General features: G+C 39.9%; 1 protein-coding gene across 3 annotated transcripts in view; it reads right to left on the bottom strand.

Moving 5' to 3' along the window:
• The window catches only part of LOC133617214 (uncharacterized), a 38,656-nt gene extending 22,077 nt beyond the window's left edge, over positions 1–16,579 (bottom strand). Inside the window, exons 1-5 of one of the 3 annotated variants that reach the window (XM_061977053.1) lie at positions 16,219–16,579; positions 7,829–7,921; positions 7,602–7,753; positions 7,440–7,504; positions 7,045–7,202 (exon numbers count right to left, since the gene is read on the bottom strand). In XM_061977053.1, coding sequence (XP_061833037.1) covers positions 7,045–7,202; positions 7,440–7,504; positions 7,602–7,753; positions 7,829–7,921; positions 16,219–16,474 — 724 coding nt within the window. In that variant the 5' untranslated portion in view covers positions 16,475–16,579. Of the gene's footprint in view, positions 1–7,044; positions 7,203–7,439; positions 7,505–7,601; positions 7,922–16,218 lie in introns of those variants that run through there. The other 2 variants (XM_061977052.1, XM_061977054.2) reach the window with 2 other exon arrangements.
• Positions 16,580–21,870: the final 5,291 nt, after the last annotated feature.

Below are 21,870 nucleotides of genomic sequence, written 5' to 3'. Positions count from 1 at the left end.
TGATTATTATTAAATTAAGACACCTAAATAAGCACATAGGTGAAACCGAGGACATAACATGTGTTTTTTTGCATTGTGCAATTCTGTATGCAACTCTATATGAAGCCATTTGAGTGTTACTGTTTACTGATGTAGCTTTTACCATGCGCTTCTCCTGTTGACGGTACTCTGTCAGTTTTCTTTGAAAGAAATCAAGTGGCTTATTGACGTGATTGGGGTGTGTGGTCTCGAGGTGTCTCTTTAATTTGTTGGGTCTCATGCTGTCTGCTGCTAGCGCTTTTAGACACAGAACACACAGGGGTCTCTCCTCTGCCTCCACCTCTGCCGTGAATCCAAGAGCAAGATACCCTTCATCATATTTTCTTTTCGGTTGGCTTTATGGTTGATTAGGCCCGTCAGATTTTTGTTTTTCTGCAGGCGCTGGCTCTGGCTCTGGTTCGACGACATTTGAGGTGCCAGTCACAAATGTATCCATTTTGTGTAATTGTGGTCCACACATTAGCCTGCTACCCATCCGCGCGAAAGTTTGATCCGCTTAGCCCCGCCCCCATTAGTTACTGTTGCTATGTCTGTCAAACTTTCGCTCCTACCGAAAAATTTAAAGCCTACAGGAAAAATAAGTAATTTACATTTATTTATATAGCGGATTCCACAGACAGAATCACAAAGTGATTTACAGTGTGTATAGAAAATGAAAGCATAGTAAAAAAAAAAATCTAAGAATATAATTTTTTTTTAAATAATTAAAGTGAAATGTCCTCCCGTTCCTCGCGCCCCACCTGTCATGTCTCTATTCCCCACCAGTGGGGCACGCCCCACACTTTGAGAAACGTTGGGTTACACTGACGGTGGCTGTATAAAAAAAACTATAACACTCTTACTAATAATGCGCCACACTGTGAACCCACACCAAAAAAGAATGACAAACACATTTCGGGAGAACATCAGCAGAGTAACACAACATAAACACAACAGGACAAATACCCAGAATCCCATGCAGCCCTGACTCTTCCGGGATACATTATACACCCCCGCTACCAAACCCCGCCCACCTCAACCGAGGCACAGAGGGGGGTAGGGGGGGGGGGGGGTTGGTGGTAGCAGGGGTGTATAATGTAGCCCAGAAGGGTCAGGGCTGCATGGGATTCTGGGTGTTTGTTCTGTTGTGTTTATGTTGTGTTAAGGTGCAGATGTTCTCCCGAAATGTGTTTGTCATTCTTGTTTGGTTTTGGTTCAAAGTGTGGCGCATTATTAGTAAGAGTGTTAAAGTTGTTTTATATGGTCACCGTCAGTGTAACCTGTGTGGCTGTTGACAAAGTATGGCTTGCTGTCACGTACGTGTGCAAGCAGAAGATGTATATTGTATAACAAGTGTTGGGCTGGCACGCAGTTAATACAGATTGTAGAGAGCGCCAAATGTTGTACCATCATGGCACGCCCTTATTATAGCTGTAAGGGTGAAAATCGGTGAATATTAATCCCGGGAGTTTTCTGCGAGAGGCACTGAAATCCGGAAGTCTCACGGGAAAATTGGGGGGTTCAGCAAGTAAGCTGCTGAGCCGCATCAGAGTGATCAAAGAGCCGCATGCGGCTCCGGAGCCGCGGGTTGCCGACCCCTGAGCTAGGGAATATAACAACTACACTACCAAGCATGCAACGGGAGTGACGAGCATGCGCGGTAGCTCTGAAAAGTGTTGTTGCATGTCATCACCCGGCAGCTAAGAATGAGGTGATGAGCACGCTGTGAAAGTAAATGTCAAGAACTCAGCCAACACGCCTCGTCTGCATTATTTAAAATTAGACAGACAACACATATACAGTGTGATTTTGTTTTGTTTACAAGGAAAGAAAAACAAAAGTTAAAAAAGGGAGATACAGTATATGTTGTATATATGTGTATGTGCTGCGGTTGCTTTAAGAACGTGGCGACAGCTGCCGTAAAGGAGGTGCGTTGCTAGTCTGGTTGCTATGTTTCCGGTTGGTCGTAAAAGTGTTCGTCATGTGTTTGTACCCTGCTCAAATCTCTCAGCAAAGTTATTCATTGGATTATACCTTTTGTTTTGAACTTTATTACACCTTGGAGCGCATTTTCCGGTCCATTTTTTTCCTGCTTTCGCTATCTGCGCCTAATGACTGAGCTACGTGACGTCATTTCTTGTGATGTCTCAAGGGGCATTTCTGGTCGGGACGGGATTCATTCCGAGGGATTCGAATAAAGAACCAACTCTTTTTCTTTACTATAGTGGTCTCGATAACGGGTACCGGTTCTCAAAAAGGGATTCTAGTCCGAGGACTCGGTTCTTTTCTTATCGAACAACAGGGAAAACCGGTTTCAAGTATCATCCCTAGCACAGAGACAAACCCGCGATATATCGAGTATATCGATACATCGCCCAGCCCTAATTAGTTGCTTCACAAAGTGCTCTGTGTAGTGTTCAATAGCTTATACACTACTGTTATTGAGTGTCTCAAATCTGCAACTACCTTCAAATCTACTTAATTTTATTACCTTAGTAATAAAATATTAGTAATAAAATATATCTTATTACCGCGCTCATCCTTCCTGGCTACCAGACACTCTCTCTACTGATAAATAGCACTGTTGGTAAGTTGGAAATTGTTTTACTGTATTTTTTGGCAGGCTGTAATAAGTCATAAAAAGTATCAATAATTATCGATATCGATCAATATAAAAAACGTATTATATGATCAGGGATGTAACGGTAAACGGTATAAAGATAAATCGCGGTAAAATTCCAGACGGTTAATAATAATTTTTTATTACCGAAAAACCGGCATTTATTAATACATTTTAGGCAACACTGATACTTCCAGAAGACAGAAGCGCATGCGCACTGGAGCCGTTCGACTCGACAAAACATGGCGGCGACTACACAGACTTTGCTTTGAAAATGTTGCCTCCGGGTAAACGGAGTCGATCGCTTTGTTTCCTTCATTTCACTCGCTTCCGTAGAGTCTTGGTGTTGGAGGAGAAAAATGTTGCGGCTTCATTTTGAAAGTGCAACTAGCGTCCGTCCGTCAGCTGCTGGGACTGAGAGTTACCATGCGCAGGGGACGTGTCAGAAATGTTGCCACAACTTGTTAATAAATTATTTAGTTTGTTTACTGGTATGATCACTCGTCCTTTAATTTAACTGCTGTTTGTCAATGTTGCAATAACCGTATTTTCCGCACTATAAGGCGCACCGGATTATTAGCCGCACCTTCTATGAATTACATATTTCATAATTTTGTCCACCAATAAGCCGCCCCGGACTAAAAGCCGCGCCTACGCTGCGCTAAAGTGAATGTCAAAAAAACGCTGCGCTAAAGTGAATGTCAAAAAAACAGTCAGATAGTTCAGTCAAACTTTAATAATATATTGAAAACCAGCGTTCTAACAACTCTGTCCCAAAATGTACGCAAATGTGCAATCACAAACATAGTAAAATTCAAAATGGTGTAGAGCAATAAATAGCAACATAATGTTGCTCGAACGTTAATGTCACAACACACAAAATAAACATAGCGCTCACCTTCTGAAGTTATTCTTCATTCGTAAATCCTTCGAATTCTTCGTCTTCGGTGTCCGAATTGAAAAGTTGCGCAAGCGTGGTATCCAAAATGGCCGGTTCCGTCTCGTAGAAGTCATCGGGAGTCAGTGTCGCTGTTGTTCTGTGAATCCTGCCTTCCGGAAAGCTCGGACCACAGTTGTGACCGAAATATCTGCCCAAGCATTTACGATCCACTGGCAAATGTTGGCGTATGTCGTCCGAGGCTGTCTGCCCGTCTTAGTGAAGGTGTGTTCGCCTTCGGAGCTGTGTGAAAAAAGCCACCCGGCCTCTTCGCGTAAACTTCCCTTAACCACTCGCTCATCTTTTCTTCATCCATCCATCCCTTCGAGTTAGCTTTTATGATGACGCCGGCTGGAAAGGTCTCTTTTGGCAAGGTCTTCCTTTTGAATATCACCATGAGTGGAAGTTAGCATGGCAAGCTAGAACCACAGTGAAGGATGACTTCTCATTCCCTGTGGAGCGAATATTCACCGTACGTGCTCCCGTTCCACAGTGCGGTTCAGTTGCTGTGAAATACGGTAGTAATCCGTGTGCGGATGGAGAGATTGCGTCTTTTTATGAACCGGATCGTTTAGTAGGAGCCATTTTGTGGTCTTTACAGATGTAAACAGGAAATGAAACGTACGGTGATATCCGCGCGTTTTTTCTTCTTCTTCCGGGGGCGGGTGAAGCGCTTCCTGTTCTATGGGGGCGGGTGAAGCGCTTCCTGTTCTATGGGGGCGGGTGCTTTCCTTGGCGGTTGCTTGCGTAGAAGAAGAAGCGCTTCCTGTTCTACCGGGAAAAAAGATGGCGGCTGTTTACCGAAGTTGCGAGATCGAAACTTTATGAAAATTAATCGTAATAAAGCGCACCGGGTTATAAGGCGCACTGTTAGCTTTTGAGAAAATTTGTGGTTTTTAGGTGCGCCTTATAGTGCGGAAAATACGGAACATCAATACTCGCTAAATGTTTTGTCATCTCATCGAATTGAACGGAGGCTGAGTTGTCAGTGAGCCACAAATATAGTGTATTAGATGTGAGAGGTAACACTCCTGCTTATTTTTGTTGGCCAAACTGTTGCACTGAAGTAATAATAATAATAATAATAACTGGTATTTATATAGCGCTTTTCTAAGTATCCAAAGTCGCTTTACATGTAGAACCCATCAATCATTCACACCCGGTGGTGGTAAGCTACTTTCATAGCCACAGCTGCCCTGGGGTAGACTGACGGAAGCGTGGCTGCAATTTGCGCCAACGGCCCCTCCGACCACCACCTATCATTCATCATTCAATTCACCGGTGTGAGTGGCATCGGGGGCAATGAAGTGTCCCGCCCAAGGACACAACGGCAGCAATTTTTGGATGGTAAGAAGCAGGGAGCGAACCTGCAACCCTCAGGTTTCTGGCACGGTTGCTCTACCCACTACGCCATGCATGGTTGTTGAAGAACAAAGCTTGTTTATTTGACTTTATCATTATTAGCCAAACTGCTTTGTGTTTTATATTGATACCAAAAAGTAAACACCATGTTTTTTTTTTTACATTACTTGTGTTTTTTCATTCACAAAGTAACTACTTTAATAATCAATCATGTGACATAGCATTTTGGTAATGTTTTATAATGTGTATAATTAATACCTATACGACAGATTTCTGCTCAAACTCTCAATGGATCCGTCCCGATAGAGCATGTACATGTACACACATTAGTACATGTAAATGCATGAACACAAAGTACCTCTCCCTATTAAAATGTAAAAATAGAAATAAAGACATTATGTAATAAAAAAGCTGATACTATTAATAAACAAAAAAACTAATATGTGTCTTTAAATATATAGATAACATTTATCTAGGGCATTTTTATTAGGTAATACAAATTACATGTTGCCGTCACGTTCACGCCCCAACACTGTTTTACCAAACATAATGAAAAATCCTGATTAATAATCGTGATTTCAATATTGATAAAAATAATCTGAATTATTATTTTGCCCATAATCTTGCAGTCCGATGTGTAAGACTCGACCTCATATATGAACACTATTTTTATCTTAATGGACAAAAAGTGCAGTTACGTCGTATGTCCATAAGGTGTCATCTTGAAAAATGTTCACATTATTTATTTTGTAGTATTATTTTGTTTCTGCCATATTACTTTGTTTATTCTGCTGTATTACTTTATTTATAACGCTTGTGTTGCTTTCATATGCACATTCATTTTTCTACTTGAGATACATTTATACATTTTGAATGTGTTTTTTTTTTTTTAAATACAACTTGGTTAAAGGATTTGTAAGTAGTTTTTTAACATTTTGAGCACATTTAAAATTACCATGATAATAATGATAACTGTGATAATTTTGGTCACAATAACCGTGATAAGAAATGTTCATTCCGGGACATCCCTAATTGTGGTATAGTTTTCAGCCATATCGCCCAGCCTTAATAGGGCGCTTGTTAATTAGCCAAGCGCCGTTGTCATCTCAGCTGTGTGGTGTTACTTTACTGGCAAAGAAGGGAAAAGTAGGTAAGTGTAATTTATGTAGAGCTGGTGTCCTATAAAAATGTGTGTTAAAAAACGCGATTATTTAGAGGAATTTCTTACCCTCGTCCAGTGTTTCTTAACCTGGGTTCGATCAAACCCTAGGGGTTCGGTGAGTTGGGCTCAGGGGTTCGGCGGATGTCAATACACACCCGACTCATCGTGTAAATAAAAACTTCTCCCTATCGGTGTATTACGGATACGGCAACAGCAGAAGTCACACTGATTTGCAGGTGTATAATTTGTTGTGAGTTTATGCACTGTGTTGGTTTTGTTGTTTGAACAAGGTGATGTTCATGCATGGTTCATTTTGTGCACCAGTAAAAAAACATGGTAACACTTTATAATGGGGAACATATTCACCATTAATTACTTGCTTATTAACATGCAAATTAGTAACATATTGGCTCTTAACTAGTCATTATTAAGTACTTATTAATGCCTTAGTCGGCATGGCCTTATTATAAGCCTAACCCTCTAACCCTGGCCCTAACCCTAACCAAATAACTCTAAGTCTTTGTTACTTAGAATATGTTCCCCTAGTGTCCAAAAAAATCTAAATTAAGTCTTTGTTACTTAGAATATGTTCCCCATACTAAAGTGTTACTAAAAACATATAACTTTGTCTTGAATTTGAAAAAAAAAACATTTTATTTTTCACTAAAGAAGGGTTCGGTGAATGCGCATATGAAACTGGTGGGGTTCGGTACCTCCAACAAGGTTAAGAACCACTGCCCTAGTCGAACGTTATTTTTGACAGCTTTTGTATGAAATGTAATTTCTCTTCAGGAAAGCCAAATATTTGAAAACTACAAAAAAAAAAAAAAAAAAAAAAAAAAAAAAAAATGTAAATAATCAATTCTTGTTTTTATACATTACAGAGGTAAACTGACCTGCAAATCTGCATATACAACATATTTCATCTAGTGATCCAAAACTCACCCATCCTGAGGCCCAGCAACTTGGCATAATCCCTGCCGATCCAAACCTTGAGCTCATCGCCCTCTGGGATGGGCTGTGAAACCTTGTAGTAGATGTTTTGATAGAACTGGAAAACAACCATGTTGTGTTGGTTCTCACTGCTGCTATAGGTAACATACCTGAAACACAGAGCAATGAATAAATGACTTGTACAAGTTAGTAATATTTAAATGTAGAATAGAACAGAATAAAATGTTTTGTCCTCAAACATGAGAGCATGCCAACACTACGGCGGCTACTTTGTAAGGTGCAATTAAAATACAGGACAAACTATAAATAACATGCTAAAAATAAATACCATTACAGATGATATGTATATTTTGTTATTATTGTTGTTTTCAATAAATAAACAGCACCTCATCCAGTTTGATTTGTTTTCATCAGAGGCATCAACATAGACAAAAGCAGCATCATTCCTGATCTGCAGAAAGTACAAAGGTAAATAGTGTTTACATTCAGTTGCATTTTTCACTAAATATAACCAACACAATGTTACTCTGAAACAAACTGTGACTTACAGCCCAGGCATATTTCAGGTTAGTTGGCATGTGGGCTTTGGTCAATTCTCCAACATAAGGTCCAAAGAGTATGCCCTGTTGAAGGTGACACTTGGCATACACCTTCCTCTGGTCCATATGCACATCGCCAGAGCATCCCAGATCAGAAGGTCCTGGATCGTAAATGCACAAACAGGAAGGCAAAGAAAGCACTGCTCGTGACGGACCGCCTTGAAGCCATGTCTCACCAGGTGGCAGAGCAGCATCAGGGATGTAGTTGTGGTTTGAGTGAGTCTGGATCAAAGACATACGCTCAGAAGATTCTTGACTTAAGTCCAGCCCTGTAGGCAAAAAAACAAATGGTTACATTTTTTATCAGATTAATCACAGGCCTGTTGTGGATTAACCAGACTAATACCCAGTGATGTTGATAGGTTTTCAATGTCGTTAGTACCTGTGACCCAAAGTTAGTGATTTGAGTGGGTCTCTGGGAAATTCAATAGGTCCCGAATTAATAAATGATATTTCTATTTTTAATATTCTTCTTTTTCTTAAGTTGTAGAGTTAAACTCTGTAATGATGATGTAGTATAGTATGGTTATATGTAATGGATACAATTGTGTTCAAAATGTATCTGAAATTAAACTAATAAAATTCAAAATTTATGTTCACCTTTCCCTGCTTACCTGAGATAAACATGTCGGAAGCGGCAGAGGATGCTCAAACGCTGTCTGAGAATAACAAAATGGCAACTGCCATTCAAAGTGTTTTTCATCAACACTAGCGCAGTATGTTTTTTTAAATTCATTTATCGACAATAGTCGAGACGTCATTTTCCCTGAGGAACGCAAATCAGCGCCGCCACTCGCAACAACATTGCAGGTCAAAACATGTCAAATGTGGGTACATTTTCTCTTATTCTTGTTTAAAAAAAAAAGTCATTAAAAGTCTGGAAACACTTAAAGAAATCTCAACAAAGTACATTATACAAAAAGCAGCAACAATTGAAAAATATGGCAAAGCAATAAAAAATGTATACTAATAACCCGAATGCAGCTGAAATAGCCTCCAGCACCCCCCCGCGAACCCAAAAGGGACAAGCGGTAGAAAATGGATGGATGGGATACTAATTCATAACAGATTTGTTTTTAGATGTATGCAAACATTATTTGAGCCTTTTTAAAGAAAATCATATCACCATAGCCACTTATGCACAATACTCAATGACATCATGGTGACCACGCCCCCACTACCACAGGTATCTTGACAGTTAAGGGGAAACTCTGATATTATTAAGGACATTTAATATAAGGTGGTCATCCGTGTTAAATAAAGCACTTGACTTTCCTGAACAACAAAAACACAAGCTTTTAGTTTCTGTTATGTATGACAATGAAAATACGGTGTATTGGACCAACAATCACAATACTTAGTACTAAGACTTAACATGTTAGTTTATTTGCACAAGCAGGTATTGGTAATTATATTTAAGCATAGCAACCACAAAAGAAGACAAACTAATGTGAGCTCTTGTCCCTTTCTTACGTTTAGTTCGGCTCTCAAAAACTTAGACTTAGACTTCCTTTTATTTATCCTTTTATTCAAAATCTATTAATACAGTAAAGAATAAACTCGATTGCATCACAGAAAGCTTCTCAAACAAATCAAATGTTTAAAAACAAAGTGATCACTGCAGACACAAGCGGTCTGATTGTATTCCACAAGTTGATCACATTTATATCTTTAAGAGCCCTTTCTTTCGACGCAATTTAGTTTTTCCCTCTGACTTTATTAAACTTTAAGAAACACTTTTTTTGGGACTCTATGAAAGCTATTTTCTATCTCTCCATTTGAAGGACTGGAACACCCAAAAACGGAACAGAAATATGGCATTGTCTGTTCAAACTCTACAGTCGCCCTCCCTTAATGCTACGCTCAAGCTGCTTGACCATCATGTGAGGTAAACGCGAAGAAGAAAAACGGATGTGAAGTCACTTGCAACCCAGCTATAGCCTGGAATTTACTGACGTCCCGCACATGCTTGGTGGTCATGCTAGCGGTGTTCTCAATTGGTACTAGGCTCAATTTAGCCTTTCTCCAAAAAAAAGCCCTATGCTTGTGTTGTTTTTGGCTGTACAAATCGTTCGTATCGCAAAAAAGATAAACGTTTCCTTAAAGTTCCTTGAAAGGTAAATAAAAAGGGAGGAAGAGTGCAATATTTTACGAAACAACGAGAAAAACAGCACACACTCCAGTCCAAGAGTCAAAGAATGCACACATTTTCACTGATCAATTTGTTAAAGGTTTGTTTGGCATACAAACCCTGTTTTCATATGAGTTGGGAAATTGCGTTACATGTAAAAATAAACGGAATACAATGATTTGCAAATCATTTTCAACCCATATTCAGTTGAATAGGCTACAAAGACAACATATTTGATGTTCAAACTGATAAACATTTTTTTTTTGCAAATAATCATTAACTTTAGAATTTGATGCCAGCAACACGTGAAAAAAAAGTTGAGAAAGGTGGCAATAAATACTGATAAAGTTGAGGAATGCTCATCAAACACTTATTTGGAACATCCCACAGGTGAACAGGCAAATTGGGAACAGGTGGGTGCCATGATTGGGTATAAAAGTAGATTCCATTAAATGCTCAGTCATTCACAAACAAGGATGGGGCGAGGGTCACCACTTTGTCAACAAATGCGTGAGCAAATTGTTGAACAGTTTAGAAAACATTTCTCAACCAGCTATTGCAAGGAATTTAGGGATTTCACCATCTACGGTCCGTAATATCATCAAAGGGTTCAGAGAATCTGGAGAAATCACTGCACGTAAGCAGCTAAGCCCGTGACCTTTGATACCTCAGACTGCATCAACAAGCGACATCAGTGTCTAAAGGATATGACCACATGGGCTCAGGAACACTTCAGAAACCCACTGTCAGTAACTACAGTTGGTCGCTACAACTGTAAGTGCAAGTTAAAACTCTCCTATGCAAGGCGAAAACCGTTTATCAACCACACCCAGAAACGCTGTCGGCTTCGCTGGGCCTGAGCTCATCTAAGATGGACTGATACAAAGTGGAAAAGTGTTCTGTGGTCTGACGAGTCCACATTTCAAATTGTTTTTGGAAACTGTGGACGTCGTGGCCTCCGGACCAAAGAGGAAAAAAACCATCCGGATTGTTATAGGCGCAAAGTTGAAAAGCCAGCATCAATGATGGTTTGGGGGTGTATTAGTGCCCAATATATGGGTAACTTACACATCTGTGAAGGCGCCATTAATGCTGAAAGGTACATACAGGTTTTGGAGCAACATATGTTGCCATCCAAGCAACGTTACCATGGACGCCCCTGCTTATTTCAGCAAGACAATGCCAAGCCACGTGTTACATCAACGTGGCTTCATACTAGGCTGGCCTGCCTGTAGTCCAGACCTGTCTCCCATTGAAAATGTGTGGCACATTATGAAGCCTAAAATACCACAACAGAGACCCCCGGACTGTTGAACAACTTAAGCTGTACATCAAGCAAGAATGGGAAAGAATTCCACCTGAGAAGCTTAAATAATGTGTCTCCTTAGTTCCCAAACGTTTACTGAGTGTTGTTAGAAGGAAAGACCATGTAACAGAGTGCAGTGTTTCCCACACATTCATTTATTTGTGGCGGCCTGCCACGAAAGAATTACGTCCGCCACAAATGGATTTTTCGGCTTTTGACTCGCTCGACCGCTCATAAAAGCAATGGGACTCTGTCTGTGAATGTACCTTGTAGTTACAACTCCGGTGCAGTAGGTGGCGGTAGCCTACTATGCATTGTAACTCCGCCAATAGCACTTAATTCACCTGGTGGGCCAGAAGAAGAAGAAGAAGAAGAAGACGATGACGACGACCAACCGGATCAAAATACGAGGGTAATATAGGTTATAGGTAGATAGGTTATAGCTGCATCGCTCGCGGCTCGTCATATATTTAACGTTAATCCGCAATTTCACCGAGCGTTTCACTGACGGTGAGCAGCCTGACGCTGCTTCATTAACACCGCCGCTGTTTGACTCGGGGGCCGGGGCAGACGCACGTAGTAACAGTCACGTGTTACAATACCGACGAGCTAACGTGTCCAGGTTATAACCCTGTTGACAATAAACACACGTGGCGATGGTGCTTCAGATACTGTATTAATACTGACGCTAAATTGTCCACTGTCCACTGCAGCATGTGAATGCAATGAAAAGAATAAAATCTGAGCCAACCAGCTGTTAAAATGTTGTCCAGGTTAATGTTTTGGCCATGAAAGGCCCTTCATTTCAAGATTTCAACTGTGTTTGGGCTTTAAACAGGTGTCTGACCTGTTCAATGGGTGTAACTGCTACTGGTCAAATAATGTGAAATAGCATTTAATTTTACATGTATGCAATGCCATTTAAATGTAATTATAGATAATTATAATAATAATAATAATAAATACTGTGTAGTGTTGTAAATAGTCAACGGGAAGAATTTTAGTAAGATATAAGCCATGAGCACTACACAGCCAGAAAAAAACCTGGGCAGGACAAGTAAAAATATTGGGGCAAGCAGATTTGAGAAGTCGGGCAAGTAGAAAAAAACCTTAACGTTGAACCCTGCATGTGTTGAGCTGCTGCCGCTTAAGGTTAGACGGCACTGTACATAGAGCGGTTCTGCTCATTAGTAATAAATTCTAATGTTGGATGTTCACTCCTTCACACAGATGAGTATAGAAAAATATTTACAACGGCCGAAAAGGGCTCGACTTGGAGAGGAGGTAGGCCTACAGTCCGGTATTATCAAAACGGTGTAGACACTTAGAAATCTCATAAGGAAAGTGAACAGACGTCCATCAGTGTGAAAATGAATTTGCTTCCAATACTTCCAGGCTTCAACTAGTGCCGCAGCTGTGGCAGCTGAGGCAGTAAGGAGGAAGGTATAGTAAGTACGCAGGGAGATGTTGTAGGAGAGGAGGAAGACAGGTAGCATGTAGAGCCAGCTAGGGCGGAGGCAACAGGTGAGACTCAGCAAACATTGAAAAATAAAGCAGGGTCAGATCAGAAATGCACTTTTCTCATGAAAAGGGTCCTATTTTATATTCTTATGTGCCTTATAGAGAGGACCACGACAAAACATAGAGCGACTGGTTTCAATCCAGAATTTAAGTCATGGCTGTATAACACCCAGCACAGTAAGCTCCGTGTCTCCCTCTTCTCTGGAGGAGGGTCTGGCGAGCGAGACTAGCTCCAGTGCGACCTGTTCAGCAGCAGCAGGAGGAGGAGGAGGAGGTTGACTGACTGTGGCAGGACACCTCTGCCTCTGTTTCACTTTATGTTGCTGGTAAATATGGTTGTAGTAGTAGGCTAAAGTTAAATGATTTAGTATGCACTAATTATAGGGGCAGAGCTTTAATAGACATTTTAGCTTTTATATTTTATAAGATATATTTTTTGTAAGAACCACAATTAATAAATATATTTCAGTGAATAACTAATTGTTCAAATCTGTATATAAATATGTACATAAAGTGTTGTAATTATATTCCAACTCCGCGTTCTTCTTGGTCATCGCCGCTGCTGCCCCCCGCCCCCCGACCACACCACCACAAATAGATGCCTGTCCTGTGGGAAACACTGGAGTCGTGAACATGCCCTTTCCCAACTACTTTGGCACGTGTTGCAACCATGAAATTCTAAGTTAATTATTATTTGCAAAAAAAATAAAGTTTATGAGTTTGAACATCAAATATCTTGTCTTTGTAGTGCATTCAATTGAACATGGGTTGAAAATGATTTGCAAATCATTGTATTCCGTTTATATTTACATCTAACACAATTTCCCAACTCATATGGAAACGGGGTTTGTACTTATAATGATTATTATTTCCCATTTAAATATTATCTTGACATTATTTGTATTTCTTAAACAAATGTTTGCTACGAGTGCTTCGAAAAGCACTAACCCGGCGAGTCTAGATAAAAGAAAGCCAATGTGAGCAAAACCTAGGACAGTTAAGTTTTACTAAAGGCAAGAATCATATGTTAAGCTTCCAGCACATACACAATGTTGACATTTATAGTAATATTTTGATCAAGACGGGCAACTCACGCTACCCGTAAACAGCGTGTGCAACACCAACACACATCAGTAGACGCAAAGTTAAATCATGAAATCCCACATAATTCAAGCAAAAAAAGCTGCATATTTATCTGGGACGGCGTGGCGCAGTGGTAGAGTGGCCGTGCGCAACCCGAGGGTCCCTGGTTCAATCCCCACCTAGTACCAACCTCGTCATGTCCGTTGTGTCCTGAGCAAGACACTTCACCCTTGCTCCTGATGGGTGCTGGTTAGCGCCTTGCATGGCAGCTCCCTCCATCAGTGTGTGAATGTGTGTGTGAATTGGTAAATGTGGAAGTAGTGTCAAAGCGCTTTGAGTACCGTATTTTCCGCACCATTAGCCGCACCTAAAAACCACAAATTTACTCAAAAGCTGACAGTGCGGCTTTTAACCCGGTGCGCTTTATATATGGATAAATATTAAGATTCATTTTCATAAAGTTTCGATCTCGCAACTTAGGTAAACAGCCGCCATCTTTTTTCCCGGTAGAACAGGAAGCGCTTCTTCTTCTACGCAAGCAACCGCCAAGGTAAGCACCCGCCCCCATAGAACAGGAAGCGCTTCTTCTTCTACTGTAAGCAACCACCCGCCCCCGGAAGAAGAAGAAAAAACGCGCGGATATCACCGTACGTTTCATTTCCTGTTTACATCTGTAAAGACCACAAAATGGCTCCTACTAAGCGACAAGGATCCGGTTCATGAAAAGACGCAATCTCTCCATCCGCACACGGATTACTACCGTATTTCACAGCAACTGATATTCCTGTGAACCGCACTGTGGAACGGGAGCACGTACGGTGAATATTCGCACCACAGGGAATGAGAAGTCATCCTTCACTGTGGTTCTAGCTTGCCATGCTAACTTCCACCCATGGTGATATTCAAAAGGAAGACCTTGCCAAAAGAGACCTTTCCAGCCGGCGTCATCATAAAAGCTAACTCGAAGGGATGGATGAAGAAAAGATGAGCGAGTGGTTAAGGTAAGTTTAAGTTTACGCGAAGAGGCCGGGTGGCTTTTTTCACGCAGCTCTGTCCATGTTGATATACGTATGTTTGTGATTGCACATTTGCGTACATTTTGGGAGTGAACAGAGTTGTTAGAACGCTGGTTTTTAATATATTATTAAAGTTTGACTGACCTATCTGACTGTTTTTTTGACATTTTTTGACAGCGCAGTTAGATGCGGCTTACAACACGGGGCGGCTTATTGGTGGACAAAGTTTTGAAATATGCCGTTCATTGAAGGCGCGGCTTTTAACCCAGGGCGCCTTATGGTGCGGAAAATACGGTACCTTGAAGGTACAAAAGCGCTATACAAGTACAACCCATTTATCATTTATTTATTTATCATTTATCTGGGAGAGTCTTGATACCAATTTCTTTGACCCAGCCACACACAAAGAAGTTGTAGACCTTCATACTTTTCCAATTGTCCATCTGTTTTGTCATGCAGAATGGCATCTGGAGCACAATCGTTTGATATGTCGGAGAACTTGACCAACGTATAATAATAATATAATACCTTCGGGGTCGCGGGGTTGCTGGAGCCTATCTCAGCTGCATTCGGGCAGTAGGCAGGGTACACCCTGGACAAGTCGCCACCTCATCGCAGGGCCAACACAGATAGACAGACAACATTCACACTCACATTCACACACTAGGGCCGATTTAGTGTTGCCAATCAACACATACTCAGGTGCATATATTACTCAACATTTTTTTTCGATTTAGTATAAGGATCTATTCCATTGCATACTTTGATGTTTACTCTAACATGCATTTTGTAGGAATATTTAAGCCTTAAAGTTAAAGTTAGGTTAGGTTAGGTGTGGCGAAATTATTCTCTGCATTTGACCCATCACCCTTGATCACCCCCTGGGAGGTTAGGGGAGCAGTGGGCAGCAGCGGTGGCTGCGCCCGGGAATCATTTTGGTGATTTAACCCCCAATTCCAACCCTTGATGCTGAGTGCCAAGCAGGGAGGTAATGGGTCCCATTTTTTTTTATAGTCTTTGGTATGACTCGGCCGGGATTTGAACTCCAACCTACCGATCTCAGGACGGACACTCTAACCACTAGGCCACTGAGTAGGTACGCATATTGTTCGCGCGCTTCTTGCTGTCCAAGAAACATCTTAGCTTTGTTTACCACCACTGGTTTTCACTTCCGGGAAGAAGTCACGTGTCGGAATACAAGCAATACACTGGACATAGATTGTTCGGGACAAAGCTACCGATGGTCCCTTGTTATTCCTACGCAAAATGTGCAAGTTAACTCCATATCCATACACTTAAAATGATCGGAACAACAACTTTAACTAATTTTAAGAATTATACACGGCACTTCAGTAATTAAAACCGTTTCTACATCAAAAGGCTCAGACGATATTCACGACATTCCCCAAATTCACATCCCCAAATTCCCACTGCTTCCGTATTTCCGGTTCAGCATTTCATTTATTTTGCTAGGTATTTATTTGCCGATTGAGTGAGATTAAAACTTACTGAGGTACCGGCGTTTTGTTGGAGTGTTTTGGCTCAAGCCGGGCGTTGCGTTGGTCGAAATATTAGCAGAGAAATCCCCGGCCGGTCTGTGCTTGGCGTTGATGTGATACTTCAGGCTGCTAGTGCTTCGGTGAAAGGAAAACTCCTTTCTGCAGAGAGTACAAACTACTTTTTGCCGGTCAATTGATCCGTCTGTGAGTTTTCTGTACTCAAACATCCCACCAAGAGGCCCAACGTGTTGTTTGGAGTCGTCCATTTTGGTGAATTCCGCCGCCACAAAAGCGCTGGAGCGTCAATCCGGGCCAGCCAGTGGGATTGGGAGTCGCTGTCCGTTTCTTCTTCTGACTCTTTTTCTTCTTCTTTGGTTTATTGGTGGTTGGCAAGCAACCCTGTGGTGCGCAATACCGCCCCCTTTTGATATGGAGTTTGGGTCGAGGTGGAACCTTACGCCAGTGTTTTTCAACCTCTGTGCCGCGGCACACTAGTGTGCCGTGAGATACAGTCTGGTGTGCCGTGGGAGATGATCTAATTTCACCTATTTGGGTTAAAAATATTTTTTGCAAACCAGTAATCCGCAAATAATGTGTTGTTGTTAAGTGTCTGTGCTGTCTGGAGATCGGCAGACTTACCATGTTACACTCTTCCATATCAGTAGGTGGCAGCAGGTAACTAATTGCATCGTAGATGTCGGAAACGGCGGAAGGCAGCGTTCAGGTAAAAATGGTGTCTAATGCTTAAACCAAAAATAAACAAAAGGTGAGTGCCCATAAGAAAATTAAGGCATTGAAGCTTAGGGAAGGCTATGCAGAACGAAACTAAAACTGAACTGGCTACAAAGTAAACAAAAATAGAATGCTGGACGACAGCAAAGACTTACAGCGTGTGGAGCGTCCACAAAGTACATACGAACATGACATGACAATCATCAATGTCCCCACAAAGAAGGATAGCAACAACTTAAATATTCTTGATTGCTAAAACAGAGCAGATGCAGAGAATAGCGTTCAAGGAAGACATGAAACTGCTACAGGAAAACACCAATAAAACGGGAAAAGCCACCAAAATAGGAGCGCAAGACAATAACTAAAACACTACACACAGGAAAACACCAAAAACCTTAAAATAAGTACAGTGTGATGTGACAGGTCGTGACAGTACACCTACTTTGAGACAAGAGCTATAGTGATGCATGTTTGGTTATGGTTTAAAGTCATATCCAACACTTGCGACAACGACTTTTTACTGTCAACACTTTCTAACTGTTGACAACAGGGCCGGCCCGTGGCATAGGCCGTATAGGCAAATGCTAAGGGCACCGTCCATCAGGGGGCGCCACGCCACTGCCACAAATGTTGGAGAAAAAAAAAAAGAAAAAAGTTGGTACTATTATTTCTAAATACAAAAAATAATCCCACGTTAATCAAAATGCAAAGTAAAGCCTATTTAATAGAAATATTATTTGTTACAACATTACCCCCCCCCTCCCTTCCTGTATCATGACTCTTTTTGGACGTCACCACATCAAAAAATCAACACAAGATGCCAAAACTGTCAGGTGCCCAGGGTAGAAAAAGAGAAAAGAAGAGGAGGAGAAACGAGAAAAGACAGAAGTAGCAGGTAGGTAACGTTAGCCTACATGAAATTATTTGTCTGTTACAGAATGTGATAGTAACCTGGCTTTTTAGCATTAAGCTAATGCTACATGATTCGGCAATTGCTAATCAATAAATAGCTAGTTCCGTTTTAACGTCGGGTTAATATTGTGGAGGGGGCTAAATTGTTATGGAAAATAATAATGTAACGTTAGGTAATTACAGTACTCCCACCTTACATTCCTCAGGGACATTTCTTTCTTTTTTTTTAATTTATTTGGAACATGAACACACTTACATCATAATACATCACACAATTTCATATCATTTCATTTTACATCATGCCCGAAAAGGAGTAGGAAGAAGCAAAGCTTATTTAATCCTACCCCTTTCCCACTTCAAAGCGTTTACAAATACATAGAATCATTTACTGACCTTTTTATATAATAAAATAACATCTATGAATTAGTATACAACAGTTTTGTAATATGTAATTAATTAATTAATTCAGTCATTATTAACATACTGAGATGAAGAATATCTTATTTTCAATAAGGTTGAAAGTATTTCTCATAATTCTTCTTCTTTGTACTCTGAGTTGAGTTGAGTTGAGTTTGAGTTTGAGTTTATTTCGAACATGCAAGTATACAACATGATACATCACAATCTCCAGTTTCTCTTTTCAACATGTTCGAAAAGGAGTAGGAAGAAGCAGAGTTTATTTAATCCTACCCCTTTTCTTTTACATAACAGTTGCTAAAACCTTTGTTCACTTCCTGTTCTCAATTTATTCAAAATATACTCCATAAGTAATCACAATAAAATAAGTAAATAAATGATAATTGGTGAAGTAAGTTACATTTCATATGTTGAGATAAGTAAGATTATTTTGTGAGTGAAAGAATGAAAGAATGGATGAGTTAAATAAATTCAGAATGTTTATCATGGTTCTTCTTCTTTGTACTTTGTAAACACTTTAAGTTTGAAGAGTTTCTTGAAGTGGATCATATTAGTACATTGTTTGATTGCTTTGCTTAATCCATTCCATAATTTAATTCCACATACTGATATACTGAAGGTCTTAAGTGTTGTACGTGCATACAAATGTTTTAAATTACATTTCTCCCTAAGATTATATTTCTCCTCTTTTTTTGAGAAGAATTGTTGTATATTCTTGGGTAGCAGGTTATAGTTTGCTTTGTGTATAATTTTAGCTGTTTGCAAATTCACTATGTCGTAGAATTTCAGTATCTTTGATTCAATAAATAAAGGATTTGTGTGTTCTCTATATCCAACATGATGTATTATTCTAACTGATCTTTTTTGTAACACCGTTAATGAATGAAGTGTACTTTTGTAATTATTTCCCCATATTTCTGCACAATAACTCAGATATGGTAACACTAGTGAGCAGTAGAGAATATGAAGTGATTTTTTGTCTAGAACATGTTTTGCTTTATTCATTATTGACGTGTTTCTTGCTACTTTATGTTGTATATTTTTTACGTGAGATTTCCAGTTCAATTTATCATCAATCATTATACCAAGAAATTTGGTTTCATTTACTCTTTCAATTTCTATTCCGTCTATTTGTATTTGTGTTTGACTTTCTCTTCTACTGTTACCAAATAGCATTATTTTAGTTTTACTGAGATTCAACGATAGTCTCTTTTGTCAAACCATCTTTTTAATTTGTTAATTTCTTCTGTTATTATTTGTAGTATCTTCTGTGTGTTCTCTCCTGAACAAAACGCTGTTGTATCATCCGCAAATAATACTAACTTTAAATCTTTTGTAACTTTACAAATGTCATTTATATATAGATTGAATAATTTAGGTCCTAGTATTGATCCCTGAGGTACACCACAGGATATATTTAGCGTTGTAGAGGTGTGTTCGCCTACCTTCACGTATTGTTTCCTGTTCATTAGATAACTTCTTATCCAGTTTAAGACTAACCCTCTGATGCCATATCGTTCTAGTTTTTTTATTAAAATATTGTGATTAATTGTGTCAAATGCTTTAGTTAGATCCATTAACTGAATTAACTATTCAGATGTGTGTGTCCCAATATCATTCTAGTAACAATGTCTTATTCCTTCCTATTTATATTCAATGATAAATTTTATTTTATTATTTTTATTTATTTATTTATTTATATTGCAGTGGTGTTCCGTCAGGGCCAGCAAAGCCTTATCTGCTGGCCTAACATAAATCATGATCATAAATTAACAAAAGTTCATTTTATTTTTAATTTACTTTTCATAAATATATAAAAGTATTCAACATATTGTCTTCATGCTGCTGCTCAGTTGCCTAGTGGTTAGAGTGTCCGCCCTGAGATCGGTAGGTCGTGAGTTCAAACCCCGGCCGAATCATACCAAAGACTACAAAAATGGGACCCATTACCCTCCTGCTTAGCACTCAGCATCAAGGGTTGGAATTGGGTCTTAAATCACCAAAATGAGTCCCGGGTGTGGCCACCGCTGCTGCTCACTGCTCCCCTCACCTCCCAGGGGGTGAGGGTGATGGGTCAAATGCAGACGATAATCTCACCACACCTAGTGTGTGTGTGACAATCATTGGTACTTTAACTTTTTTAAGTTAGAGGCCTTCTGAACCAGCATTATCGGTGGCTGTGCAGTTTAACGAACGAGGACATTCAGTTAACAGGCAGTTGCGATAGCTGATCAGATCACAAGTTGTTGTCGGTAGTCCTACGTTGAACATGACTGTGATTGGATACTCACTTGTCCAAGTATCCAATCACAAGTTGTGATTTACGAAAGCAGAAAATGGCACCGAAGCCATACCAGGCCAGCGGAGAAATCAGCGGCACTCACTTTTTTAACCAACAAAGAAGCAGAGCAAAACGTTGATTAGGTGGCGGATATATATTTGCAAGGGCATTTTCAAGAAGGATATTTAAAGAGAAACTAGATCTTGGGAAACAAGGGCGGTCGACCCCGGAAACGAGTTAAGCTGTCCTGGCGGTGAAATGGTTTGCCTGCCACTTCCACCCGAGTCAACCAAGTTTGTTTCCTTATTCCAATTATCCTGCCACTTTTTATTGTGTTCTATCTCAACTATAATATTCACTTGTGCTTTATTGTGGTTAATCTCCATGTTTACTTCTGTTGTAGTGGTTGTTTGCTTTGCTAATTTGTCCCCCACAACTCCTTCATAAGCAGGTACCCCCTTTATTTATCCTATAGATTGCCAGGGCTATTTTATATGTTAATTGTTCTTTCACATATTAATTCTTGTTTCTGACGCTATGTTTTTATGCTGATCAATGCACTGCTGGAGTCCAAGCAAAACAACTGTTTTAGTTTCCTCTTCCCAATTAACTGCCATTTAAATTCCTATTATTTCCACTGTAAAAAAGATTAATTGTCACTGATTGTTTTGTGTTTTCTTGTGGAATAACTAACTGCTGAGGCTCCTAAATGTTATTTATAGTTGTTTATGCATCTGTATATATTATGACATACTCTGAATACGTTTCCCCAATCCATTTTTTTTATTTGGTAATTATTTAAACTTCTATTCTTTAATAATTGCATATCTACGTCTGGGATATCATACATCCACAGTGGTATTGCAGGGATTGCTACTGTAGGGCTAACTTTAATATTATCAATTTGAACTTGTTTACATATGTCTCCTATTATCCACCCAAAACTCTTCATCATTTTTTCTTTTCTTTATCTTGGCAGTTTAGTAGCACTAAACTGTGGTCCCTTGCATAGACCCTTTTAAGTTTGCCCAATAAACTGCTGACAGTTGATCTTTTCTCATGCCCAAATGTTTTTCTTTCATTTTTACTTGTAATGCTGCCACTGGGGTTGACTTTGTAGCTCCACAACATAACCTTAGTGCCTGTGACTGGATCCTGTCTGTTTTCCCAAGTAATGTTTTTGAAGCAAATTGATAAATGCTCCAAACTGTTTCCAAAAGGTTTGGAGCATGGAATTGTTCAAAGTGTTTTGGTATCCTGGAGCATTCAAAGTTCCTTTCACTGGAACTAAGGGGCCAAGCCCAACTCCTGAAAAACAAC

This window comes from Nerophis lumbriciformis, linkage group LG16 (genome assembly GCF_033978685.3).
Source record: "Nerophis lumbriciformis linkage group LG16, RoL_Nlum_v2.1, whole genome shotgun sequence".
In the NCBI taxonomy this organism is placed as follows: Eukaryota; Metazoa; Chordata; class Actinopteri; order Syngnathiformes; family Syngnathidae; genus Nerophis; species Nerophis lumbriciformis.
The sequence above is the reverse complement of the archived record's forward strand: the minus strand, read 5'-3'. Positions and strand labels throughout refer to the sequence as shown.